The sequence below is a fragment of the Macrotis lagotis genome, chromosome 1 (assembly GCF_037893015.1).
Source record: "Macrotis lagotis isolate mMagLag1 chromosome 1, bilby.v1.9.chrom.fasta, whole genome shotgun sequence".
NCBI classification, from domain to species: Eukaryota; Metazoa; Chordata; class Mammalia; order Peramelemorphia; family Peramelidae; genus Macrotis; species Macrotis lagotis.
In genome coordinates, this window is record NC_133658.1 from 54,226,021 (window position 1) to 54,251,007 (window position 24,987).

The 24,987-nt window shown below is 34.3% G+C and overlaps 1 protein-coding gene across 13 annotated transcripts in view; it reads right to left on the reverse strand.

Annotated features, from left to right (window-relative positions):
* BANP (BTG3 associated nuclear protein) overlaps nt 1-24,987 on the reverse strand; it is a 273,136-nt gene that overhangs the window by 115,618 nt on the left and 132,531 nt on the right. For 6 of the 13 annotated variants that reach the window (XM_074201520.1, XM_074201494.1, XM_074201450.1 and 3 more), the window contains 4 exons: nt 23,251-23,418; nt 4,900-5,030; nt 2,488-2,559; nt 229-270 (listed from right to left, as the gene is read on the reverse strand). In XM_074201520.1, the coding sequence (XP_074057621.1) occupies nt 229-270; nt 2,488-2,559; nt 4,900-5,030; nt 23,251-23,418 (413 nt within the window). The remainder of the gene's footprint in view (nt 1-228; nt 271-2,487; nt 2,560-4,899; nt 5,031-23,250; nt 23,419-24,987) is intronic. The other 7 variants (XM_074201509.1, XM_074201473.1, XM_074201501.1 and 4 more) reach the window with 3 other exon arrangements.

A 24,987-nucleotide genomic window follows, 5' to 3' on the forward strand; every position in this document is an offset into this window, starting at 1 on the left:
AACTGCTTTTATTTCCATCAATAAATCAAGGGAAAATTCTGTTTCAATATTAAATTACTTTATGATACAAAGAATAAATGTTTCAACCCCAATATTATCCACAAGGGTAAACTCCCATGAAGACTTTACAGATTGAGAATATGCAAAATCAGCAAAATAAAGTCAGATTTTCAAGCAGTCTTAATGCAATTCACCTACATGTGACAAGCAATCAGAATAGATAGTTATTACCTGCCCATCTTGTCCAACGTGATGAATCTGTAGATTGCCCTATAAAAGAAAATACAAAAAGAAAAGAATCAGACAAGAGAATACTGATTCCAAGAGACATTCACAGTGTTTATTTTTTTAATACTTCACTTGTTTACTTAAGTAAACACATAAATTTCGGGAATTGCTCCTAGGGTCCAACCTTCTTGGCCAATAAAAACAATGAAAAGTATACTTCACTTAAAATATTTAACCACAGGGACCAAAGCTTTACGAATTAAAAAAGAAATTTACTAAAACATAATTAAATTTAGAGTCTAATCATGTAAGCTTTCATGATGCACATTTTGGAGTATCTTGTTCTTTTTCAATTCTTCCATTTTTACCAAACACACATAGATCCAATGTGAAATGCCTATTACAAGGTTCAAAATAGAAAGTTGCAGTTTGGGCCCTCTTATGAGTGAAAACATATTAATAAAAAACATTTATCAATACACACTGAGTATATGTATATCAGGTATATGAGATAGAAGTATATCAAAAGTTCTTTATTTCATATATTAAACATATAAAAATATAATTTTCGAGTACAACCATGAAAAGTAGCAGAGGAAGAAGAATTTTTATTTGTTTAATAGTCATTCTGCTATGAATTTTTTTTTCTAAAATTCTTTCTAATTGCATCAATATTCCTTACATTGAAACAATTCAATGAAAATGCCTTTTCCTTATGACACTAACAGCCATTACTTGCTATCTCCTGAATTCTCAATTCAGGCTTCAGTTTCTACTACACCCATATGAGAGAGCATTCGGAGGTAATTTTCCTACTATATAAATATAAAAACTATGTTAAAAAAAAACCCACTTAACAAAAAAGAAATTCACCATAAACTCATCGACAGAATGCTCTTTTTAAAGTTTTTTACTGACTTCCACAATATATTTCTCTTAACTTCAAAATGATTCTGAGTAATGTAAGAAATATTTTAAAGCGCTCCAGCAAACAGCCATTAGGCACCTAATTAATTTGGTCAAGTCCAAGAACTTTCCTTGTGATCCCACATCTTTCCTGGGGCCTGTTAAATGCATTCAGCATCCAAGGAAATCTAAAATATTTTTAACATGTGCATGCAGAATAAGGACAAAGCTAGTCAGATCTTCACTGCCTAAAAACAATTTAACACTTCATTCCTTGAAAAATATTAAATCTTATCAATTATAAATCATGTTTGGCTAACATGGCATACATACAATTGCTTGGAATTTCAAGAAAAAGTAGACTACATTTTCTGACTCAAGAGAATAACTATATCCAGTCAATTATTTTTCAACATAAGCCTTTAACTAATCTGAAAAAATAGTTCACTTAAATTTTAATTTTCAAATCTATTGAGGTTTGGCTCTAATCTCACCTCATCTGTGAGTCCTTCCTTCCTTCAAAGACCTCACCATTCTCTAAATTCTGAAAGTGAATAAAATCTAAACTCTATGTACTAAAACTGAGTAACTCCTAACAAGGTCCATTCTGTCAGTCTAGGATCATATGTTCTCTTCCATGGCATTGTTTACTATTCATTTAAAGGTTCTGACTGCATATTTCCAATCAAACTGGAAAATTCTGAGAAGAGTTCTCTCTCTCTCTCTCTCTCTCTCTCTCTCTCTCTCTCTCTCTCTCTCTCTCTCTCTCTCTCGTCTTCTGTCTGTCTTTGATTTCCCACTTATTAAAACTAGGGGACAAAAGATGCTTCAGAAACACCCAAAAATCTGTCATGAAAAAGAAATCTGTCCTTGGTTCCAGAATTTCCTATTTTAACTGTATTTCCCCTAATCCTTCACAAAAATCACTCCTGGGATGCCTCATCATGTTCTGGGTTCTCAAAGGATATTCCAGAGAAGTACAAGCTCTGACTGAACCTCAGAAGACTAGGCATTGAAATCCAATGGTAGGCACACAGGTTTATCACCAGAGGACCAGTTATAGAACCAGTTCAGAGGAATAATAACGGAACAACCCAGAACAGACAGATTTTTCTACAGTCTTTAAGGATCATCTACTAAGTTACAGGACTCTTAGATATATCAATGCAAGGAAGATCCACACTGAAAAAATGACAGGTCTTTGAAGTATTGACAGAGAAAGTGTTTTCCTAACACGTGTTTTATTTTCAGCTATTAAGTGTAATGAAGAAGATTCTTTCCAAAACTGAAGGAAGGAAAACAGGGTGGAATTGGAGGAATGGTTCTGGGATTTAGGGAACCATGGTCACTCACCTCACTGTCTTGTGTTATCTGGACTTGATCCCCTTGGGGCACTTGAGCTATGTGGAGATGTCCCTGTGGAATCCACAGCAAAATAAAACATCAAGAAGCATCAGAAGAAAATCAATACCAAGGGAAAAAAAGTATCTTTGGAACTTCTAATTATATGATTATGATTCAATAAGTGAGCCTCCCCCAAATAGCAAACCCAGAATGGATATTTAAGTCCTGAATAGTAATACTACAGTATACTTGATAAATAGTGTGATTCCTTTTAATTTCTTATTATCAAATAATAACAATTCCAACCTAATACAGTAAAGATGGCAAACGGCTTATATATGACACTTTGACATTGGAAAGTCATCCATATAAAAATTTTAATGAACCAATGAATCACAAATATGAGATGTCTCATTTTGCACGAAAGAAACTTATCCTTTGTTTTGGGTAAAGAGTTAGTAGAAAGAGTAGAGAAATATTTCCTTATCAAAAGTTTTCTAGATGATTGAAATAAAAGTATTTAAAATCATTTAAAATTCAAGCTAATCAAGCTAATTAAGTTTTTAAGGGAAAATTTCCACTTTTCTATGAAGGAATTCCAAATGTCTGGCTCTCAGTGGAGTCTTAGATCTTATTCTAAGACATTCCTATAAATCTCTCCAAATCACACAGCTAAAATCAGAAAAATGGGACAAAGACTTGCTATAGATTTACAGGGCTTTATTTTGAGCCATGTGGACAATGTTATATATAAACTTCAATGTTACAAATTGGCCACTGTGATATATTTTAATCAAAATAGCATGCTAAGAAAAAAGAGTAAATAGATTTGCAACTACTATAAATATGACAAATGCTGCAATAAAAAAATCCCAAACTAAGAGAATTATAATAAGTTTATTAAGGAACAAAAAAAATCAAGCTTTAGTCAAAATAATCAATATGACCTTTCAAACTTATTTTGGAAGGAAAAACTATTGCATGACAATTGACCGAAAAGAACTTAAACATTATAATTAAAATATATTTTTCATATAAATTTTTTCAGGAAAAAACCAGATTCCTAATTAGGTAACCAGTTTTAAATTTTATGTAATTTTACTTATATAAAACAAGGAATAAAAATATCTATTTTGAATTCTATGACAGGATTAAAGAAAATGTTCAATTTCAAATTATTTCTTTTCCTTCAGAGTAGGAAAAAATTAATGAAAATATTCAACTGATAGTGAGACATTGTAATACAACAGAAGAGATATCAACTATCATTTAAATCAAGACTATTCTTCCTTCTTAATATGTATGGGTTCCAAGGTTCCAAGACCCTGTAAATTAAGTAAGCATGAAAATGATGATCTTCATATTCCATGCATATGATGCTAAATACATCTCAAAATGCATACCAGTAAACGTATACCAATGGAATACATTTAAATTCTCAGCTCCTTAACAAAATTTTAAGGGGTCTCATTCTTTATAAAGGAGTACATAAAAGGAGAAAAGGCCTCCTTCATTTTATACCAAAGATATATTAAATATTGATAAAGCATTTTCACATCTGTCTTGATCTTATAGTTCTCTCTACATTCTGCTAAGTTGGGTTATTAATCTTTTTTAAGGAAGAGACAGTAACAATTTTTCATTAGTAAGAGCACTAGGAAAGATTTTGTTTTCCATCACTACTGCAGATAAATAGTTCAATGATCCTATTTTTTAAAAAAAACATTAACTAACTTGAACTTCTTGGTCTGTGAATTCTTGGGCATGAAAATTTTAGAGAAATTGTCAAATAAGGTGGTATTCAATTCAACAAACTACCTTTTCCTAAATTGCTGAATTACTCATGTAAACAAATTCCCTTCTTCTCTCTAAGTAAAACGAGGGTCAACATTATTGAAATCTGAGGTCATTTCTCCAGGATCAAAGACATTGCAAAATGTATGACAAAAACTCTAACCTGGACTTGTTTAGATTTACCAAGAGCTCCCTGTGTCCAAATACAAACCATTTTCACAGGACAAAAGGGATGGTTGACAATCGAAAAGGGACATTTAGATCAATCAATGAGAGGTATTGAACATCATCTCAGAGATGATGCCAGAAGAAGGCTTGCTGATAAAACAACCTAGCTATGTGATCTACACAACACTTCATGTTTGTGGGCATCTGTTGCTATATCCAAAAAACTCTCAGCCTGACAAGTCCAACAACCACCACCCAAATTTTGTTCCCTTTTAGGTAATACACTTTTCTTTATCACCCAAAGATGTCAATGCATTTTTATGAACATTGCTTATTAAGTATCACATGGTTTAGGTCAATATTAAATCAATTCCTCAAAGTGAAGATCATTCCACCCCAAACCTGAGCTGCTTTGATATCTGTACCTCTTAGAAAGGGCTACTAATAAAGAGTACATACTACTTGTACTTGCCCATCTTCGCCAATTTGGTGGATCTGGACCTGCTGGGCATTGGCAAGTGTGTAATGCAATGCCTGGGGCTGGGGCTGCTGAATCTCATTTGAAGCAGATGCTGTACTCTGAACACTCTCTGAAAAAAAAAAGATAAAAGTTGACCATCACTCCATTGGACCAGTGATGCTTTTTTGATAGTAAATCACCTTGCCATGCCAACAGGAGGGTAGCGACTTTCCTCTGGATTTTTATCTATCTCCTAATACAAGTTTCTATAGATTGGGGGTGGGGTGGGGAGGGGGCACAAGAGAAAGAATTACACACACACATCTATGGGGATAGGGTGTGTAGAAGGCTAGAAAGATAGAAAGGTAGAGGGAAAGAGAATTAGTCTACAAATAATGAATACTATGTATCTGAAGAGATACTTAAATGAAGACTGTAGTGAAATATTTGATAATGACAACGTGAATAAAAACCATCTACTGAAAACCGCCAAATATTTTACCTTAAGCATGCTTTACACTGTGTTACAGTATAAGAGAAAAGAATGATATAGTTTCTATATATTATTAGGGTTCTGATAAATGTTCAAAGACAGTAACAACATTAAAGATATGAAAATCTTTTCATTGACAGCTACAATAGATGAATTTGAAACATTTTATTGGTGCCTCTTATTTTCATATCATAGTTAGTGCAGGATAATTCCCTCAACTCCAACCCCTCACCAACAAGGAAATGAATCCTCCCTTATAACAAAGAAAAACAGTTAAGCAAAAACAATCAATGTAGTGATTATATCTGAAAATGTATTCAATTTTGTCCCTAGTCTCTGCAGTGAGAAGTACAGGATTTTTTTTGCTGCTATTATATATATATATATATATATATATATATATATATATATATATATATAATGTATAACAGCTTACTACAACATTTATTAAAATTACTCATAGTATTATTTGTATGGAAATATATACACACATACATATAAATATGCTTTTAGTGTTTGCTTCATTTATATTTTGTAATCCTTTTGCATATTATTCCCATTTCTACTTATTTCATTTTTCATTAGTACAAATAGAGCTTCTGAATTTCTCATGTTTTTCCAGTCCTTAATGCAAATATATTCATCTACCTTTGCATTCATATATTACATTTATTCATCCAACCTTCAGTTAATGGGCATCTACCTTGTTTCACTTCTATCCATTGCTACCACAAAAGGTGGTGTCATGAATTTTGTGAACATATTGGACCTTTATCTCCAACTCTGATTTCTTTAGAGTACATGCCCCCAGCGTGGAATTGCTGGGTCATAAGTATATGACTAGTTTAATCACTCTTCTCTAATTCTAAACTGTGTGCTAGGACAAATGGACCAAATGAAAACCACTTCGCCTGTTGACTTTTGTGCCTGCCTTGCCATGAAATCCCCCATATTCTGATATTTTTAAACATCTTTGTCAGTGTCATGCATATGAAGTGAAACCTCCAAGTTATTTTAATCAGCATATCTACTAACAGTGATTGGCAGTGTGTTTTCATATGATCCTTGATAATTACAATAATTTCTTTTAATTGTACATGAACTTAAGACTACTAACACACCAGGAAATGCTTGAGGTTACAAATTTGTGATAATTTCTATATCTTTAATATCAGATTTTTTGTCAGTAATATTTGCTATAAAGATCTTTATTCCCTACTGACAATTTCTTTTTTTATTTCATCAGCATTAGTTTGTTTGTACAAAAGCTTATGTTTATTTACTGAAATTATCTAATTTATCTTCTGTAATTATTTACATCCCTTGTTTAGAGTATATTGTATTATATGGGATAGAGTGAGAGACCAAAACTAATTTATTGCCAGACAACTTTCTTGTTTGACAAGCAATTCTTGTCAAATAAGAACTCTTGCAATGATTTAAGTGTTTGGTTTTATCAAATACCAAAACAACAGTTAAGTATGGAGATTTTTTTTTTATTGTTAATGGTTTTCTCTAATCTATTTCACTAATCTACTTTTCTCATTTTTTAACCAGAACTTAAGAGTTTTGATGATCGTTGTGTCATGAAAGAGTTTGAGAGAGGATCATTCCTGGCTCTACTCTCTTTATTATTTCTTTTATATCATTATTATTATTATTTTCTCTTCTCTGGGTTCTAGGTTTCCTCATCACATTGATTTTGTTAGGTTTTATTTGAGTTCTACTGAATATCTCTTTTTCATTCCTATGACTCAAATAATGAAACTGAACACCAATTTCCAGTCTAAAAATCAACAAGATCCATAACATGACTAGTAAAAATGTACAGGAGAAACTTTTTGATATGTGTACAAATTAACATGTCATTATTATCAATAAATAAAATCTATAACTGAACAACTGGTACACAAAACAAGTTAGGACTTGTTCTTTCAGTTTCTATCCCTAATTGTAGACTTATTTTCTTTCAGGTTCTATCCCTACTAGTGGATTTAGAGGTGGCAAGTCATACAATGAAATTGGCAGGCAGAAAAGAGCTGGCTTCCAAGCCATCCTCAGGCACTAACTAGTTCTGTGACCATCAGAATATTATTCAACCTCTAAAGACTCAATTTCCCCACTTAAAAAAAAACAACCTAACTGTTGTGAGTAAAGCATTTAGGAAAACTGAACTAAAATCTTAACTTCTACAGGAAGCCTCTCCTAATCTTAATTTTAGTGTCTCCTCTTTGTTAATTATTTCCAATTTATTGTATTTATAGTGTATTAGAGCACAATTGTTCAAATGTTGTCTCTCCCATTAAATTGTGAGATCCTTGAGAAAAAGGATTGTCTTTTGCCTTTCTTTGTATCTCCAGTACTTAGCATGGGGTCTCCTTAATAGACATTTTAGTAAACACTTAATAAACACTTTTCATTCATTCATATATTTAAATTTCCTAAAAGTATAACTTGGAACCTCCATATAGAATTCTGAAATATAAAATAGCCAAAAATAAGTTAAAAGTTCCATTAATTAATACCCATGATTTTAAAAGGTTATCTGTTCCTGTGATTCTATTAGCAGTTTTATATCTATTATTGAGAAACATCACAGCAAAGCTATATTTTCCAGCTCTGGTAGAAATTTTGATTGCACAAAAATATTTACTGGAAAGAAGCCAAAGTAGTCTTTTCAAACAGAATAAGATTAAAAATAGGTGCAATAGGAATAAAACCCTGGTGTCATTTTATGAGATATTCACAATTCCTTAATTCCCTTCTGATATCAACATAAAAACCAAATAACAAAGATCAAGTTACACTTTTGGTGATAAATAATACTTAAGAGGATACTGCTCTTGGAGGATTCACTGCTGTAAAAGACATCCAGAGTGAATCTAAGACAACATTTTAAAAGGTCCTGAAAATCTATGCCAAGATCTGACAACCAGAAACTCAAAATCACTTAATTAAATGAAAGAATCATTGATTTGGTTTTGGTACAAATAGATACAAATAGACAAATATCTATATTGGGAACAACTATATAAGTCTCTTCTTAATTCAATCACTCATTCAAATTTAATTTAAACATAATCCATTAAAGCAAATAAAAATGTTAACCAAACCTGATTTGGCAGTACAAACAAATAAGTCAATGTTTGATCCTTACTTTAAATTCTGATCCATTAAAATGTAATGTTTCTACCCTCTCTCAAAAGATCAAAGGGAAAAAAGCACGATCTCAGTTTATTAGAATTAGCACAGAACAAGAAATAAAAACTCATTTTTATTTCTTCCCAGACAAACACAACTAAATTGCCAAAGGAATATAATTAGGCTAAACTCACAAAAACAAAAAAACAAAAATAAAAACCTTTCATTCCTTGAATCTTTTCCAGGCATGGCTTTCACTCATTCTTTCTCCAAATTTTTGGGTCATAGGAAATTCAGATCAAGTGTTCAACTGAAATTTTCATTTGGTATGACAATGTTCATCTTTGGATAAATGGAAAACAGCTGATTAAACAGAGCAATATTAAACATTTTTCCTCCCTACTTAGAGAGGGAGTTTTACTGAAAAAAATAAAATAAAAACAACTGACTAATTGTATAAAGAAAGGTATATCTGACACTATTTTTCTGTCAATTATCTTTATTGTTTAAGTAGCTGACAACAAATCTAAAACATAATTGATGAATATATGAACATCACATATTTATAACATTAAAAACTTTATTTCATAATAAAATTTAGCCTAAAAGAACATGTATGCTTTATTACAATTCTAACCAAAACTACCAAATATGTTCATGATAAGGATATTTCCTGTTCCTAAATATCTAATATAAAAACACCTATGATTTAGTAAAACCTGAAACACCTTTAAAAATTTCAGAGACTAAGTACTAACATTTCTTCTGAAAGCTTTTTAAATGTTTTATTTATTTATTTATTTTTCCAGCTGAAAGTTTAAGAAAAATACATCTTCAATTTTATCAAGAGACAGAATGACATAAAGGAAAGAGTCTTAGATATGCAGTCAAAAAAGAGGGGTTTAAGTCCAAGTTATGCCAAGTAGCTCTATTAAAAAAAATTATTAAAAAAAATTAAGAAATATTTAACCTATTTGTTTAGGCATATAATCATCATAGAAACAAAAAATAGATAACTACTAATAAAAATAACTGCTAAAGGTAAAAATTTTATTTAGTGATAATTATCTTCATCATTAAACCCATGAAGGGTCTAAAATTAAACCATCTTTCTAGTATATTTGGTTTCCTCTAAGCTCCCCCCTTCCCAATTATCTGACTATGAAAAGTAACATTTTCCAATATCCATCTTAAAAATAAGAGACTCACTACCTGTGATTTTAAACAATTCTCTTCTCTCTGGGTCTCAATTTTTCTCTTCTATTAAATTAATTTTCAGATTATATTTAGGGTCCCTTTCCACTCTAAATCTTATGATTTTAATAGATCAAGTTATTAATTACTATAACAATAAACTTTTTAGATTTATAATTTTGACACTATAATGAATGCCTGGTTGACTATAGTTCTGAGCAAATGAACAATTGCACTGGTATGGTTGAAATATAGACTATTATTTACATTATTTGAAAAGTAAACTTACATTGGGAAAATTGCAATAATCTACTGTTACTACTCTATTCGGTAGCACATTCAAACATCACTACTACTATCATGACCACCACCACCACCACCACCATCATCATCATCATCATCATCATCATCATCATCATCATCATCATCATTTTACTATTATCATCAACATCATCATCATCATCATCCTTCAAGTTAATAAAAGTAGTATTCCCTTTAGACATTACTACACTAAATCAATGATACTTTTATGAAATTAGTATAACAAATGTTGTTGGCTGAATTCATAGGGCTGTCACAGATGGAAAGCCATTTGATTTCTTTCTTGGATCTTAACCATTGAGATCAGTCTCAATCTAGAGATAAACTACTTTCAGTTACAAATTAATTGATGAAGTGATATCTGCTACTTGTTTTTTAGAAATATATTTCTATAGGTCTCTTATTTATCATAATGGTATAAGAATGTCAAAGAGCAATCCTTTGGATGTGTACTCCCTCCCCTGCTTTATGAACTCTGCTTGGCCTTCATGAATTATTATTGCCAAAAAAATTTTGTCACTCTGCAGCCATATGAGTGATAAACCTTCTGAACAAAATGAGGTGGATTCTCTTCTGTAGAGTAGCACATCACTGGCCCATGCTTCAGGAGTTTCCAGTGGGGTAGGACCTACCGCATTATCATGATCCATTGACAGAACCCTCAAGAGTAACAAGAATAACAAAATGAAATCTCAAATTGAACATGAGTGGAGTTAAGTGATGCTATCTTTATAAAAAGGTACTTGAAAACAGCTAAAGCACCAGGCACAATGCTCATCTGTTATTTCAAACAAAAGGTTTAAGTGACAACTATCTCATGTGACTACTTTTTCTGATAAACCATCTTACCTCCTAGAAAGGGAAATTTCTTAAAACAGAAATAAAAATGGACACAGGACTGTTACCTAATACTAATTCACTCAATCCTGTTTGGCTCGAGTTAATCAAATTAGGAATGCAGATCTGGCTGTAAAGTCAATTTTGAGAAGATTTTATTGTGATATATACTGTCTGATTAGTAGCAATTAAATCTAATACTTATTGAGAATACTAAAGTTCTGGGCTCCTAGATTAAATGCTTGCAAATAATAAAAGCTAAAAGTAAACTTCAAAAATATCTGGGGGAAAAGATTACCCTAAGCCAACCAAGAAAATGACATAGTGATATTGCCTCTCTCCCCTCCAAAAAAGAGGGAAAAAACTACATAAGTAATTCAGATACCCTGCATGTAGTCTAAAGGGAGGAGAATGATTTTGAGATGAAAAGTGTCAAAAAATGTATAGACTATCGATATTCCTGAGAATCTAGATGGCAGAATAGGTAGAGAATTGGCCTCCAAGTCTTGACTTTACACTTAAAGAATGAGTGACCAAACCCTGGCTTAAGATCTCAGTGTCATGAGCAAATTTCAAAGACTCTTAATTCCCAAAGCAAGTACCAAGCTACACTGGTTAAAGAGTTTCCCAATCAAAAGCTCCATGTACTATACCAATGAAATCACACATTAAGACAAAAACAAAACCTTACTGAAAACATGTGAGTGTTCTGGATAGGAAGAGCATCATTAAAATATTAAGCTGAACTTCATGATCCTACTTATAAATTTGTTACTTCAATATGTTCTTAACGCATTACCATGCTAAATCAAGGTTCCCCAACCCCCCCTTAGGACTTTAGCATAATACCAATGAGATTGCTGAACATGGGGTAAGAAGTTGGTGCCATTTGTAAATTTGACTCAGCCTACTAATACTGGCCAGTGGAAATCATGGCCATGGGAGGTGTTTGGGTAAAACTATGGTGAGAAAAAAGTGTTTTAAACAAGATATTTCTCTTACTTTTTTTCCCTGTTATTAACCCTTCCAATCATCATTGTGTTCTTCTATGATTGGTATACATTAAAAACAGAAGTCAAAGGCAAATTTCTGGTAAAAGAGAACAAGTTTCTTTTCTGCAAATAAATATACAGAGTAGAGTATATTCAACTGAAGATAGTCTTTGTGTTTTATTTCCCTGCATCTCTTCCACAAGCTTTCTGATCATTATCTTTGCTTCACCCTATAAAAGTCATAAAAACTAGCTATCTTTCTATGAAAGTCCATCCTATCCCTTCAGAGAGATCACAGCTACAACTCAGTGGTGACAAGAAAGAATCATGGACTGCAAACTACTGTTCCCCAGGTGAGCTGAGAACTTCCTTAGTCATCCAGTTTCTGCACCCCCAATTCCACTTGAACTGCCTCTCCCTTCTCTGAGAAACAGCTAGACATCAAAAAGGCCAGGGACACTTCCAGCCAGAGCCATGATTAGGCTATTCTCATTACAGAGTCCCTGAGAGCCAGGGGATTCTAATGGAGAAAGTCTCCGGTTCCACCCCAGGAAGCACTTCCTACCACAATGCAGCTCAACAACAGAATTCAAGCTGCTTCTTGTGTGGCCCAGGATATTATTTCCCTATCTATAACAATCTTTGGCAACAGTTAATACTAAGCATCTGATAACTACCAAAACAACTGGGTATGAAAAACTGAAGAAAGAAACAACACTGGGACCATCCAAGTTTTATCACATACCACTTGTAATGCTACACACACACACACACACACACACACACACACTCTTTCACCAGTAGTGTTCCAAGTTAAAATGGATGCAAATTTTTAAAAATTCTTCCTGTCTCTACAATTACAAAAGCAAAATTTCCAAAGGTTTGGAACAAAGCATGCAAAGTGAAACCTACATTATGTGGTTAAATTTACCTAAAAGAGAGTCATTCACAACTTTCTTCATCTGATACTGAATGCTACAATGCATCATTGATTGCTCTGAATGAAATCATTTTAGAAGAGTGCTGCTCTCAGGAGTAGCAGATGCACTTCCCTCCTCTCTCTTCAGAACATGGGACCAGGGGCACCTAGATCTACAGTTAGCACTAGAAACTAGCACTCTGAGGTTACCAAAGCCAGTGCCAACATTTCTCACAGATGAGGAAACTTGGGGCCAAGGAAGTTAAGGGATTCTTTCTTTAGTATCTTCCTATGCTAGAGTCCTTGCCCTAGCTCTTACGATAAAATGACTAGGCTAAGTTGATTTTCCTCTGAGATATAGATGAAGACCATTTCTTCTACTGAATCTACTGAGAGAACACACTGTTGGTAATCTCTAGGTAACTATGTTAACTATCTATCTCCTGGCTTGTCTTAGTCTCTGGATATCTCCACCTTCTCATCATCAACCTTCCCAGCCACTCTCAGGATTGGTAAGGATCTCAGACAGTTATTTCATGAGGGATCCCTAGTCTTGCCAATTTACTGTCAGTTCAAGTCATCTCTATATTTCTCTGCTTTCTCACAGCACTTTTGGCTTCCATGTTGGCCCTCTCCCCCATCTAGCCTTATATATCTTGCTTTTATGTGGTATATTTCCCACCAGAAGCTCAGGAGAGTAAGGATTGACTTCTTTTAGTTGTATATCTATATATCACCAGGGTTTAGAGCATAGTGCCTAGATACAGTAAGAGTTTAATAAATCATTATCATTCTATCTATGTCTTTCCCTTCAAAGACTAAAAAAGAAGAGAAGTTGAGTGAGGGGGAAAGTAATCATAATGTGGCATTTTATTTTATCTCTGACTCTGTGATATTTCAGAAAAGGCATGGCATTTGGAGTAAACAAGAGTCATATTACCATATGTCTCTGGATCTCAGTTTCCTCAACAACAAAATGAGGGATCTGACTAGGTGATCTCAAAGGTTCCTTTTGCTGTAAATCCTATCAGATAGTTATTATACTCTCTAGAGGAAAAATCCCTTATAAAATCTCAAAAGGACTAATCACCAGTTTAAGTGTCAAAGAGTCAGAGGGGAAGCTATGCATGAGACAGTATTATGTTCTAAATTTGGCCAGGAAGAGAGAACCATTTGTTGCGAGAGTTGCTGAAGAAGAGAAACAGGCATTAAGATGAGGAAGCCAAGAGAAGAAGAATTCAAAAGGATGACTTCATAACTCTCTTGTAACTCAAGGGTCAATGATTCTGGGATGTCTATAAGGAAAGAAGTAGTAAAATGTAGTGAAGGAAGATGGAAAACTAATCCACAAAGTGAGAGAAAGCATTTGTTGCAAATAAATATAAAATATTCCCAACTAATGGAAATTTCTTTTACAGGATCATAAACATCAGGCTGGAAGGGATTGAGTCCAACTACCTCACATCATAAATGAGGAAACTGAGGTCACAAGAAGTTAAAGGTTTGCTACCAAGTACATCAAGTAAGAAGTACAAAAGAGCCAAGGTCCAAACTTGGGTCCTCTGACAGCAAGTCAAGCCCTAACCTCCACTTTAGGATGCTCAAAAAAAAAAAGGGAGACAAAACTGTCTTTTTTAAAAATTTATTTAAGGGGCAATGGAGTTAAGTGACTTGCCCAAGATCACACAGCTAGGCAATTATTAAGTGTCTGAGGCCAAATTTGAACTCAGATCCTCATGACTCAAAGGCCAGTGCTCTATCTACTGCACCACCTAGCTGCCCCAAAAACTTGTCTTTTTTTTAAATGAACCAGTAAGTAATAAGCAACATATACCTTATTTTTGCTAAAGATCCTATCAAATTTTTAAAACTGTGATTTTAAATAAACTAGTTATTTCTTATACTGTAAATTAATTTTAGTAAATTCATATCATTTCCCCCAATCAGACTGTGAGTTTCTTAACTATGGGGACTGCTTCCTATATATCTGTGTAACCTTTCCAGAGAACATTTTTCCATCTATTAGGCTAATTACCAAGTTAAAGACTAGCTGAAATATTAAAAAACTAATAAAAACAGCTATCTCAGGCACCATGCCAGAAGCCTGAGACTTCAGACAAAGGAAAGGCACCATACAAGCCCAGCCTCTGACACCAAATCTAAAACTAGAAAGATTAAGACCCAAAGCAAAACCAAGTTATTTCCTTTCAAAATGGGGCTTTGGCAAGTCAAGAAAAAATAGAGTCCTTCAAAATATTCCTGATGAGAAGACCAGAGTTGCTGGACGCTGAAGTTCAAACACAAGAGTCAAGAGAAACTTAAAAAGGTAAACATGATGAACAATTAGGAATGAAACAAGTGTAAACTACAGGGAGACAACAAGTCACCTCTAAACTCTATAAAGTCAAAGAGGAAATCTAATTAGGAGACCTAGGAGTGCGGTTCTTTTACATTATGATGATCTTTAAAGAGGAATAGAAAGGAGAAAAAGAGGAATATACTAGGGGGGAAAGAAAAGTTATGGTCTTATCTGATATCAGAATGTGTAAGCAAAAGTGGATAAAGTCAAGGAGAAAGACAGAGGAGTGGATGACACTAGGCTCTCACTCTCATCTGAAATGAACAAAGGAGATAAAAATACACATTCATAGGCACACAAGGACGAAATACATTTCATTCAACAGGGAACAGGAGGAAGGGGAAGGTGAAAAGGGAGAAAGAGATGTTAGATTAAAGGGTGAGATTATTACTAAGCAATGGAAATTTTAATTAAAGACATAAAAATATGGTCAAAATGACTCAACAACAATATTCATCCTTTTCACTTAGATTGTCAGTTTTATTGGCATGAAGTTAGGAAAAATGCCTCCAAATAATTACTTATATTTCCTCTTTATTGGTTATGATGAATAGTTGGTTTTTTAAAGGGATTTCATTTATTTAGACCAAGAATATAGCTTAATGGGACTCATTATATCAACTTGAATGGGATATTTATATTTCAGAAGGCTGAACATACAACTCCCAACAAATTAAACACCAAAGTAGGAATCAAAAATTACCTCCCAATAACTTATAATTTGGCCTTAGACATTTCCTTCTTTTTGAAATGGAAATGCTGAGCTCTTACATTTTCATTTCTTAAGCTACTCTTGAAATGGATATCCCAAAATTAACTCAAACTTGACATATTCAAAACATAATTAATCTTTTCCCTTCCCAATTTCCTTGTTACTTTCTTTTTTTTTTTTTTTTGCAAGGCAAATGGGGTTAAGTGGCTTGCTCAAGGCCACACAGCTAGGTAATTATGTGTCTGAGACCGGATTTGAACCCAGGTACTCCTGACTCCAGGGTCGGTGCTTTATCCACTATGCCACCTAGCCACCGCTCCTTGTTATTTTCAATAGCATCACCATCCTACCAGTCACCTAACCTCAGTGTCACTCTCACCTCCTCAGTTATACCATTTCACATGTCCAATTTGTTGTTAAATCTCATCCTATCTTCACACCATCTTTCCTACAAATCCCATTCCTTCTACTCAGTTAGCACCCTCAGTAGAGGTATAATATCCTTCTAATTAGTCTGCCTGCTTCAAGTCTCTCCCCTATCCAATTCAGCCCCCAAATGATTACCAAAATGATTTTCCCAAAGCCTAGGTTTGGGAAGGATACAGCACTTAGATCTCATACATTCAATAAACTGAAGGGGTCCTGAATATCTAAAGGGTTGAATAAAAAAAAAAATCATCTCCTGGGCTTTTAAAACCTTTCACAATCTGATCCCTTTTCATCTCTCCCCTCTCTGAATACTTGTCTCCCCTCTACAATCCAGCTACACTTGTTTATTTGCCATTCCTATTAGAGGAATTATCTCTCCAGACTCTAAGCATTTTAGTTGGCTATACTCCATGCTTGGAATACTTTCCCTTCTCATCTCTGACTTCTTGCAAAACACAGTTCAATTTAAAAAGAACAGAAGTACAATAAGAATTACAGATAGATAGGACAGCTTTGATGTTTGTAATTGATTATAGATTTGGAAAGAAAAGGCAAGCTGTACATAATAGAGATTTGTAGTTTTATATAAAACTCTTTTTTTCTTTAGCACTATACAGAAGCTTCAGTTTTATTTTGTTTGTTCATTCAAAATAAAAATATATTAATATTTTTAAAAGCTCATCTTAAATAATACTTTCTTGTCCCCTCCTTGGGTCTTCCTTCTGAAATTAACTTATATTATCATTTCTTTTGGTGCATAGTTATTTGTGTGTTATTTCCCTTAGGAGAATGAGCAACTTGATGGCATGGTAGGAATTGTGCTTGGTTTTTCTTTACAACCCTAGCCCTAAGCACAGAGCTGACACACAGTGGGCTCCTAATAAATCTGTGTTTACTAACTGACAATAAAATAGGAGGCAACATAGAAGGGAAGGCACATAATGATCAATTATCAGAGGAATTTGCCTGACCTGATTTATGAAAGTCATTTAATCCTTTTATGAGCAAGAAGTTTCAGGAAAAAGTGATCAATAAGACTAATCAAACTTGAAAGTATACTGCTAAGAAAGTCAATGGATATAGGAGTTCTGAAACTACACACTAGAACTATCTCTTTTGTAAAGTCTGGGCATTACCCTAATCTCATGAAACTATTAAGATATCCCATTCTTGTTCACTTTCCTAATCCAAATCTTGTCATATCTGCCACAAAGTTATGCTTCAATTTGAATATTAAATTATGAAGAATGCACAAATAAAAATATTGTAAATTTATATAAAAATACTGGACCACTAAAAGCCTAAAATTATTCAAATGAAAATTCAAGCAATAAAAACTCATGTTTATAATTAAAGTAACTAGTTTGCGTTGTGTTGATTTAAGATTTTGGAAAATTAAATGCAATTTGAGAATTGATTTTCCAATGTAAAAGTGCATTTCTTGGCATTGCCTAAGACAATGCTTAGTGTTAACACGCAACTCAAAGTTTCAGATCTTGGCTCATATCTAAAGGTCTGAGTTCAATAGGTAACATTCAAATACCCCATGATGGTACCTGTAAAGAGCCAAAATATTATTTCTGAACATTTCCTAGAGCTCCCTACATTATTACTATCATTATTACTATCTAATTTTTAAAACTATATTGAAACAATCATTTGTCTACTGGATATATCATAAAGGTCAGGAAGACTATAGTTTTTTTTAATTTAGCTCAGGGGTTCTTATCCTTTTTGTATCTGATGGGCTCCAGTGCCAGAATGATGATGCCTACTGACCCACTGTCAGAATGTTTTTAAATGTGAAAAATATAGGATTGAAAAAGAAATTACATTGTAATGCAGTTACCCAAGTAAAGAACTCTGACTAGTTTATTCCCATAATGGGATAAGCACTGGTAGTGAAAGAACCCAGTATGTGACATCAGAGAACTTGGGTTGCAAGATCCTATGAAATCATTGTTTCAGGGAAGATTACATTCCATTAGACTTGGGTCATGGGTCACTACAGAGTACAGATAGAATTTAATCTTCATGTAAAGTTTCAACATGATAGGGCTCTTGATTAGACACACTGTTAATAACTACAACCCCTCATAACCTTATGAGTTCCTCTCACAGGTTTAATTATCATTTTTACACATATAATTTACAGATCCATACTTCCAGCCCCATTCTATATCCTGACCTTCAGTCTTACATCATCAACAGTCTCCCTAACATTTCTAACTGAATTTTCTGGAGACATCTTAACCTTATCAAGATTAAAATAGAATCTGTCATCTTTTGTCCCAAATTCACCCTTTTTCCACATCTCACTCTCTTTGCCACTTTGTCTTTCACACCCCATCTCTTGTCTTTACTTCTCTGGTCTCCAGGCCTCCAGGCCTCTCCCTTGGCATCCTCCAGACTTGGAACATGCTCCTTTCTCATCTTTGTCTCCCAGAATCCTTATTCAAGCACTTTGACTCCAACAATTAGTAACCTCCCTCCCTAACTGCCTTCTAGTGATTTTTATTGAGATGGTGTAATACATATAAGCTGTCCATGCTTTTTCCCACTTCAGCATGAATGTATGTCCCTGGAGAATTAGGGGTTATTGAATTCTTTGTGCCTGTGACTCCAGCAACCAGTACAGCACCTGTCCAGGGAGCAGGCACCTAATTGTTACTTTTTGATTGATTATGTCTTCTTCCACATTCAAACAAGACAGGGAGGATGGAATCAGGAGAGGGAGTGATGTAGGGCTGCTGGAAAATAGAATTGGCTCCTGAATGCAAAAAAATAAACAAAATTGATGGGATCATGTCCCCACATAAAGGTCAGTACAGAGTCAGAAACCTCAGAGCTGATCATTAGCATACTGGCCCTGTCTTTTGTTTTGTTGTTGTTGTTTTTAATGTTTTTGCAAGGCAAACGGGGTTAAGTGGCTTGCCCAAGGCCACACAGCTCAGTAATTATTAAGTGTCTGAGGCCAGATTTGAACCCAGGTACTCCTGACTCCAGGGCCGGTGCTTTATCCACTGAGCCACCTAGCCACCCCTTGGCCCTGTCTTATTGGATGCCCATTCTAACCTAAAATTATATGCAGCAGAGGAGGGCTAAGATCATGAGGAAAAAATGAAGAAAAAGTGTTCTGTGTCAGAGAGATTCAATAAAGCAATTAAATGTCTATGGAATGCCTATTGTTAGACATGTTAAGAGACATAAAATGAATGCATATGTTCTTACCTTCAAGCAGTTTACAGTTTAGTTAGTGTTCAGAAGATAGGATACCTGCCTAGAAGGGACAGGGCATGGTCAGAGAAACTACTGATTGTGTGGCTGTAAAGAGGTGATTCCACCCTCAGCCTCTTTCCAAATGAGGTAGCTGGATGGCCTCTCAAGTCCTTTCTAGCTCCCAATCTGTGAGTTGCTTCTAACGTGACCTAACATAAATAGAATTTATCTTCACCTTCCCTGTATCTTAAAAAGACATGCATCTAAAATTAGATGTTAAAGGTATTTTTAAGATGACCTAGATGAAAGATAAATTTATGACTAGAGTGTAATTAGTTTTTAAACGCCTGCCTTAAAGCTTGTGAGCACATTGTCTTGGCTAATGATCATGTCTAAATAGATTTCTCATTTTGCTGAGAACAGGATCACCAGATGGAGAAGCACCAAAGAAGGGCTCACCACTCACTGTAGGAAACTCCAGGCCTTCTCCAAACAAAGCCTGCCAACCATATGCCTGGGAAGTGAACAACAGAAAGGAAAATGCCTGGAGAGTAGCAGTTCCATTGACTCCACATCCTAAGCTGCCCCAGGACTTGCCTGACTTGATGGGTTCAGAATCCAACTCCCTGAGCCTAGGATGGTCACAGTCAAGAACCTCAGCACCCTTGGGGCGGCTAGGTGGCACAGTGGATAAAGCACCGGCCCTTGAGTCAGGAGTACCTGGGTTCAAATCCGGCCTCAGACACTTAATAATTACCTAGCTGTGTGGCCTTGGGCAAGCCACTTAACCCCATTTGCCTTGCAAAAACCTTTAAAAAAAAAAAAAGAACCTCAGCACCCAAGTGGCCATCAGACTTATTGTGTGAGCTATAGGAGCTAACTGAAGCAGTTTCAGTGTCATGGACTCAATGGAACCTGCAGGGCACCCACTCTTTCCACTCTCACCCCTCCTCCTCCCCTCCCCATCAAGATTCAAACTCAGAATTATGAAAGACTGAAGCCTTATATGAAGAACTTTGAAGACCCTGTCAATAAAGCAGACCTCATTCAAACAAAACTCAAAGCCAGGGGCTTGAGCAACTGACTTAAACTCAAAATCTGAGCTCACACATCAAATTTTTCCATAAAAATGATCCCTATCCTTTTTAATTACAAAATAAATTCAATTCTAGTGGAGAGAATGTCTTTATCCAGGGCATTCCCCTGCAATACAATGACTAATCTGATCAGCATTTATACCTGTGAGTTCAGCCAAAGACCAGAACAATGTGGAGTCAATAATTGCCCCATTCTGTGAGGTTTTCTAATTGTTACATACACCATTGATCATTCCTGATTTTTAAAACCTACTTTGACACTTTCAGTCTGGGGTATGGATACACACCACTAAATGGAAATATGCATGAATGGAAACTACATAACATCTATATGGCTGGCTTTTTTCTCAAGACTCACTCTTTTTACACTTTTTTCTTTTGCTGTTCCTTTACATTTTAGATTCAGTCTCAGAGGAACATACCATCCATTCCAACAAATTTCGCCCATTAGTCAACATATCCTTTACATAATGCTTTATATTTTACAAAGCACTTCCCAAATATTAAGTTTGAGTCTCAACAACTCTACAAAATAGGTCCTATTATTATTACCTTCTTTTTACAGATAAGAAAACTGAGGCTATTAAAAACTCAATGATTTGTCCAGGTTGAATCAGTTAAAAAAAACAGCTAAGGAAGGATCTTAATTTATGTCTTTTTTGATTCCACATCTAGGACTCTATATCCCCTACTTGCCATTACCTGAACTCAATCTGTGTTTATAGTTTCACTTGTATACCACTACAGATAAAAATACTAAGAATTTGCTTTCTTAAAAAGAGCATAACAAGAAATATTGCCTATGAAAATATTTTCATTAGGGAAAACTCAAGTCTTATGTGAAGAACTTGGAAAACCCAAAGTAGACCTGATTCAAATAAAACTCAAGGTGGGGTGTGGGAGTTCTTTGCTTGGATGTTATTTATCATATTGCTCTCTACTCATATTCCATTATTCCTAATCTGATTGAATATCATTGTTTCATCTCTTCTGCCCATTTCAACACTGAGCCAAATAAGGAGAAACCTTAGTAGTGTGAATACTAAAATTTTAACTGATTTGTACAAAGAAATTATCAAATGTCTACTGGGAAATCTCAATTTCTGGTTGGATAGAAACGGCTTTTAGGGATGAGTTGCATAATCAGTGGCTGTGCAAATTTACAAGAACGTTGTGTTTGACACACATTCATCTTTAAAGTAAAAATAAAATTCTGTACCAATATTATACATTCCTGTACGAGTTAAAGAGGAATGAGGGAGAAGTCCTTTGAAAAACATTTAGTTCTACCTTTTTGTATAATTATAACAAAGACATACCTGGGTTTAGAGACCAAAACATGGAAATTTTTCAATCTCATTCCAAACATCATGGAAACATTTACTTTGAACTCTAAACACATGGTGCTCCATGAAAAGGAAAGGGCTATTATTTCCTTTATCCCCCAAAACATTTAATTAATTGAAATAAAATTACATTTTATGTATATGACAGTTACAGAAATTTTCTTGGAGCCATGAAGTGCATGGCCCATTTAGAATCTGCTCTTGCTTTTAAAGACCTTTAATTCCTTTGATTATGTAAACAGAAAAGGATCTTCTTTAGCAAAATACAGTTTTTATAAAATTAAAAGGAAAGAAATAGTTTAGGAAAAATTTTTCAATGACTGCATATATCATGCAAAAAATTGAGGATACCCAGAAAAGAACTAACAACTAACTACTGCTCAACAAGCAATAGTGAGCATGAACCTGCTGTCAGCACATTAAAATATTTTCAAATTCCCTAATAATCATAGGACCATAGGTTTAGAGTTTATCTAGTATAGCCCCTTCCTTGATAGACAAAGAAACTGAGGAACAGAAAGGTAAGTGACTTGTATAAGATCTCAGGAAAGAGATTCCAAATCCTCCCTGGAGGAAAGCAAAGAAAGGGAATCATAAAAGGCCACTCTCACCCACTAGAATGGCTTCAATAATCTAAAAGATGGTAGAGTTCTATATTGTGCAGCTCTTTCTATTGGCAAATAAAATTTCCAATGTACTATTTGTAAGATTACACATCAATGCAAACATTTTGGAGATCAATAAACCATTATGGCGATCATACCCTTTAGTACATCCACTCTGAAGACTCTAGACTGAAAATGTCATAAAAAAGGATTCTCTTTACAAATAGATCTGTGAATAACTGTGATTTTATTCAATCATATACACAACTGCTCTATCCCTAATTTGTCAACGGGAAAAAAAGAACCTAGAAACTTCCTATGCATCTAACAACGGGAGAACAGTTGAATAATTGAGGTATTCATTTCTACTTTATTAAGGAGCAAGTAAAATTCTGCAATTGCATTTTGCAATTTGTTTTGTACTAACATTTCATTGATGGTTTGAAAAATGTTAAAAAAAAAATAAAATGAGGAAGAATCTGAGATCTGAAAAGAGAATATCTAGGCTTTACCATTTGTCAGTTGTGTGAAAGTAGACAAGTTACTTAACCATAGGACCTCAGATCTATCAACTGGAAAATGAGGATAATAAAAGTTAATTTATCAACAAATTCAAGTAATCTGTAAACTATAAAGCATCCCATATAAATATGAATTAACAAAAGATTCAATTTCTGACAAGTTACCTGAGCCACTATAAGATGATGAAGAAGGTGTCCGTCTGGAAAAACTTTTGACTGCAAGACTCTGTCCTCTTTGTTTTCGCCGCCAAGCTGTCCTACACTTGGAGTCAATACTCTGCTTGATTCGATACCAGTCAGATTCTGTGATTCCAAATTTATAAAAAAGGTGACCTGAAAAATACATCCCAAGAAAGTCCTGAGTGAGACAAATGTTTTATGGGCACGCTTAGAAGAGCAATGCTAATGTGATGAGTGAAGTCAGAATGTGCTTCTTTGGCAGCTGAGCTCATGATCTGAAAAAAATCATTCTATAAGAGAATGCTGAGCAACAAACAGTCAACAGATCACCCCTTAAAACAAGATCAAAATATTAACAAAAATGAAAAATTTTAACTTCTAAATATATATTTAAGACAACTTAAGAGCAACTCCAACTGTGCTGATCCCAATTAAAGAAATTTTATCATAGAACCAGAAATTATAGGTTCAAATAAAAGTCTTCTTCCCATGAGACTTGGTACAAGTCATTTTATAATTCAGAGCTTACTTTCTTGATCTATAAAATAATAAGTACTAAGTGAATTTTACAGTCCCTTCCATAAAAGATCTAATATCACTCTAAAATCATAGGATCACAAATTTTAAACTTGAAAGGCCCTCAAAGCCTTTCAGAGGTCAAATGATTCATACAAAGTGATGATAGAGGTTTAAGAAGAGCTGATATTCAAACTAAAGTCTTCTGAATATAGTGTCTGGCCTCTTTCCATTTTACCTCACTTGGAATCCTAAGAGATCCTAAGTGGACAGTGTTCAAAACATGGAATAACAGTTATCATAAGTTTCAGGAATTCAGGTCAGTTATTCCTTGATTATACAATGAATAGTCATTCAAGTGAAGAAAATTGACAATAATCTTCTCAATGATCTTTTCTTGAGAATCAAAGTTCAAAATAGGGCAATATTTAAGAACACAGACTGCTACCTTCCTCCCCTCCCCCCAAAAAGTTCAAGAAGTTAATATTCAGATTCATAAATTCTAAGGCAGTGACAACTTGTAAAAAGCAACAAATAGTCAAACAACAAAAAACACCTAAATATCAAAACTTCCTCATCACATCAATAGCATCACCATTCTCTCAATTCCCTGGCTCCAAGCTCTGAAGTTTTCAACTTCCATACCTTTAATGTCCCTCACAGTCTTTAAGTCAATCAGATTTGTGGCTACTTTATTCTTATAGCTCTGAAATGGAATTCTCCTAGATTTCCAATGTCTCTACAAAGAGAAATCCTGCTCCAGTTTATTTTACCATGGTACGTCTCAAAAATTATTTTCTTCAAGTCATTCCACTATTCAAAAAGCCTCCGTGATTCTCTGATGTTTTTAAATCAAAAACCACCACCTGAATTTGATGTTAAATACCCTCAATCACAAGAACTTCCTAAAGTCTACCAATACAATTTCTCATGATCATCTTTCATCCTATATTAGAACTGAAAAAGTATTCAAAACCGATGTCATCTGAACAGTAAACCCTTCTAGGATTTCTCTAACAAATAGTCAACTAGACTCAATTTGAAGACTCCCAAGGATGGGACATGTTCTCGTGCCCGAGGTAGACTATTCCAATCAGGGAGAGATTTAACTGCTAGGAAGTTTCTCTTTACATTAAACTGAAAAGTTGATTCATTGCTCCTAATGCTGCTCCTTGGAGTTGAGCATGGAAAGTCTTATCCCTCTTC